The 2,803-nt window shown below is 39.4% G+C and overlaps 1 protein-coding gene across 1 annotated transcript in view; it reads right to left on the minus strand.

The window, feature by feature from the left end:
- Positions 1–2,803, minus strand: part of CFAP54 (cilia and flagella associated protein 54) — a 602,528-nt gene that overhangs the window by 500,325 nt on the left and 99,400 nt on the right. Inside the window, 1 exon segment of the mRNA XM_042782173.1 lies at positions 1,605–1,755. Coding sequence (XP_042638107.1) covers positions 1,605–1,755 — 151 coding nt within the window.

The raw sequence follows: 2,803 nt of genomic DNA on the forward strand, positions 1-2,803 counted from the left end.
TTTGATATGTATCCAAATCACCCAAAGGGCTGATAGAGACTGGAATGGCCCAGGCTAGCTGACATAGGCACTCTGGTGGCATAGTGCCTAAGGCATTTGACTGCTAACCAGAAGTCTGGTGGTTCAAACCTAGCAGCCGCTCCTCAGAAGGAAGATTGGGCAATCTACTTCTGTAGTGATACTGCCTCAGAAACCCAAGGAGGAATAACTATGAGTCGAATCCGCCTTGATGGCAGTGAGTGAGAGCTGACATAGGATAGGGCCTTGGCCTTGTATTTTTATCAATTCCAAGATGATATTGATATCTATCAAAGTTTAAGAGCCATGGCTGTAATATCTCATCTCCAAAGCCACACTCAACAACTGAGGATGAGGACAGGGAGAGTCAAATTAGTGAATTTCTGGGAAAACAATGCCTGTATTACAAAGTTGTCCAGAAGACATACACACTCTATCAGTCAGGTGAAATAGTAAAATAAATACTCTATTCCCACCATGGACATCCCACCTCATTCTCTACATATGGGTATAGAGCTAAGGGGTCTAACCACAGACAGAAGAAAAAACAAGGTCAGAAATATCGGCCCCCCTTTGAGAGATGGCATCTTCTGGAAGGAGGAAAACAGAGTGGTGGCAGAAATAGTTTAGGATAAGGACAGTAGGTGAGTGGGTGGGAAATGAGGGCAAAAATAAGAAAATAAAAAGAAGTGGATAAATAGAATATATAAGGAGAAGAATTTTTAAAAGAGGAAATTAGAAGAGAAAGGAGAGAGCATTTTAAGGTAGGGTATTTCAAAAATATAACTTCAGGCCATTAAACATGTTTGATGACCAGAGATCTCTAACCAGTGGTTCTCAAGCTTTGATATGTATTCAAATCACCTGAAGAGCTGATAGAGACTGGAATGGCCCAGGCTAGCTGAAAGGTAGAAGAACACTGATACATTCAACAAATATGTATTTGAACCTCCACCCTGTGATAGGCAGTGTGTGGATGCCAAGAATATAACTGTCACCAAAACATGCTCTCTTCCTTCAAGAAGCACACGCTCCATGGGGAAATGGAAGAGAAGATATGAAATAGGACAAAGGGGGAAGAGAAAGGAAGAATGAAAGAGAAGGGGAAAGAGTGGAGTAGGTGGTGATAAGAAATGGAGAAGGGAAACAAATGAGTGAGGAAAAGACAGTAAGAGTCCTGTCTGCCATTGAACCTCACAGCATGTAACCTTTTTCTGACACCCATGATTAAACCTCCTATAGCTCTGGTAGCATAGTGGCTAAGACACTTGCCTGCTAACCAGACGGCTGGCGGTTCAAACCCACCAGCCACTCCTTGGAAGGAAGGTTGGGCAATCCTACTTCCATAGTGATACTGCCTCGGAAACCCAAGGAGGGGTCGCCATGAGTCGGGGCCGACTCGACGGCACATAACAACAACAACAACAATTCTTTCTACCTCTGGTTATAAATCATCAATAAAGCACAATACTGAAATGTCTAATTTACATTAATGAAGTCATCCTGTACTTTATTCCAATTCCTACTTACATGTTAACATCTGTCTGTATATTAATAATCTCACACTTTTTTATTCAGTATTTTACCTAGAGATTTTTTAAATTTTCTTGTTGGGTTTCCTAAACACTCCAATATTTCACTTAATCGTAATGTGACCTCTGCGACCACCACAATGTCGATGTCCTCCATTTTACAGCAATGAATTATTTCATTTATCTGCCACAAAAGATAAATCCACTAAAGAGAGAAAATATATAGCAAAATCAATTAATAATGAATCATACTGTAGAAAAATTCACATTTTTCAAAACGTACTACCTTCCATAAAGTCATCATTTTGTAACTATATGGAAATGTTATACAGGTACCAACTCAAATCCATTGCTGCCAGTTCACAGTGAATTTATAAAACAGATTAGAACTGCCCCATAAGGCTGCCGAAGCCGTAATCTTTGTAGAAGCAGGTTGCTACGTATGTCTCTCACAGAGCACCTGGGGATTCAAACCACAAACATTTTGTTTCGCAGCCGAGTGCTTTAACCACTGTGTCACCAGGGCTCATTATACAAGTACGTTCTCCTTATTTGAAAAAAAAGTTGAGTTGATTCTGACTTATGGCAACCTAGTCTGTGTCAGAACAGAACTGTCACCCACAGGGCTTTCAATGGCTGATTTTTTAGACGTAGATTGGCAGCCTTTCTCCCAAGGCTCCTCTGGGTAGACAGGAGCCTCCAACCTTTGGGTTAGCAGCCAAGTTCATTAATCATCTGCATCATCCCTCTTATTAGTACATCTTAATTATGGATAACATAAAGATCAGTTACCTTAATCAAATATTTACAAATCAATCTGTTCATATAAATTCATAAAGAAGGCTCAATTAAACTGATAAGTTTACCTATCTGTAAGCAAATGACAAATTAAGGATTTGTTGTTTTTGTATATCAGTGAAGATTATCCACAAAGTCATTACCAAAGTAGCTGTTATGATCACTACTGAACAGTGAGGGGAAAACAAGTGGAGGGATGCATTCTTTGAGGATCTACTATGTTTCAGGCTCTACATTAGATGCCTTAGAAACTGTCCTTCTCCAAAGCTTAGCTAATAAAAGTAACCACCATACTTTGAGATCTAAGATGATAAAACAGTATTTACCCACCAACATCACTTTGAGTATCTGATAAAATCACCTCCCTGAATTCTAATGTATCTAAAATTAGGAGGCTGCAGAATCACAGAAGAATCTATTATTGATTAAATATCTTCTCCTAAGCTTCCAAGTTA

The sequence above is a fragment of the Orycteropus afer genome, unplaced genomic scaffold (genome assembly GCF_000298275.1).
Source record: "Orycteropus afer afer isolate SDZICR_OR568_19922 unplaced genomic scaffold, OryAfe1.0 scaffold00253, whole genome shotgun sequence".
NCBI classification, from domain to species: Eukaryota; Metazoa; Chordata; class Mammalia; order Tubulidentata; family Orycteropodidae; genus Orycteropus; species Orycteropus afer.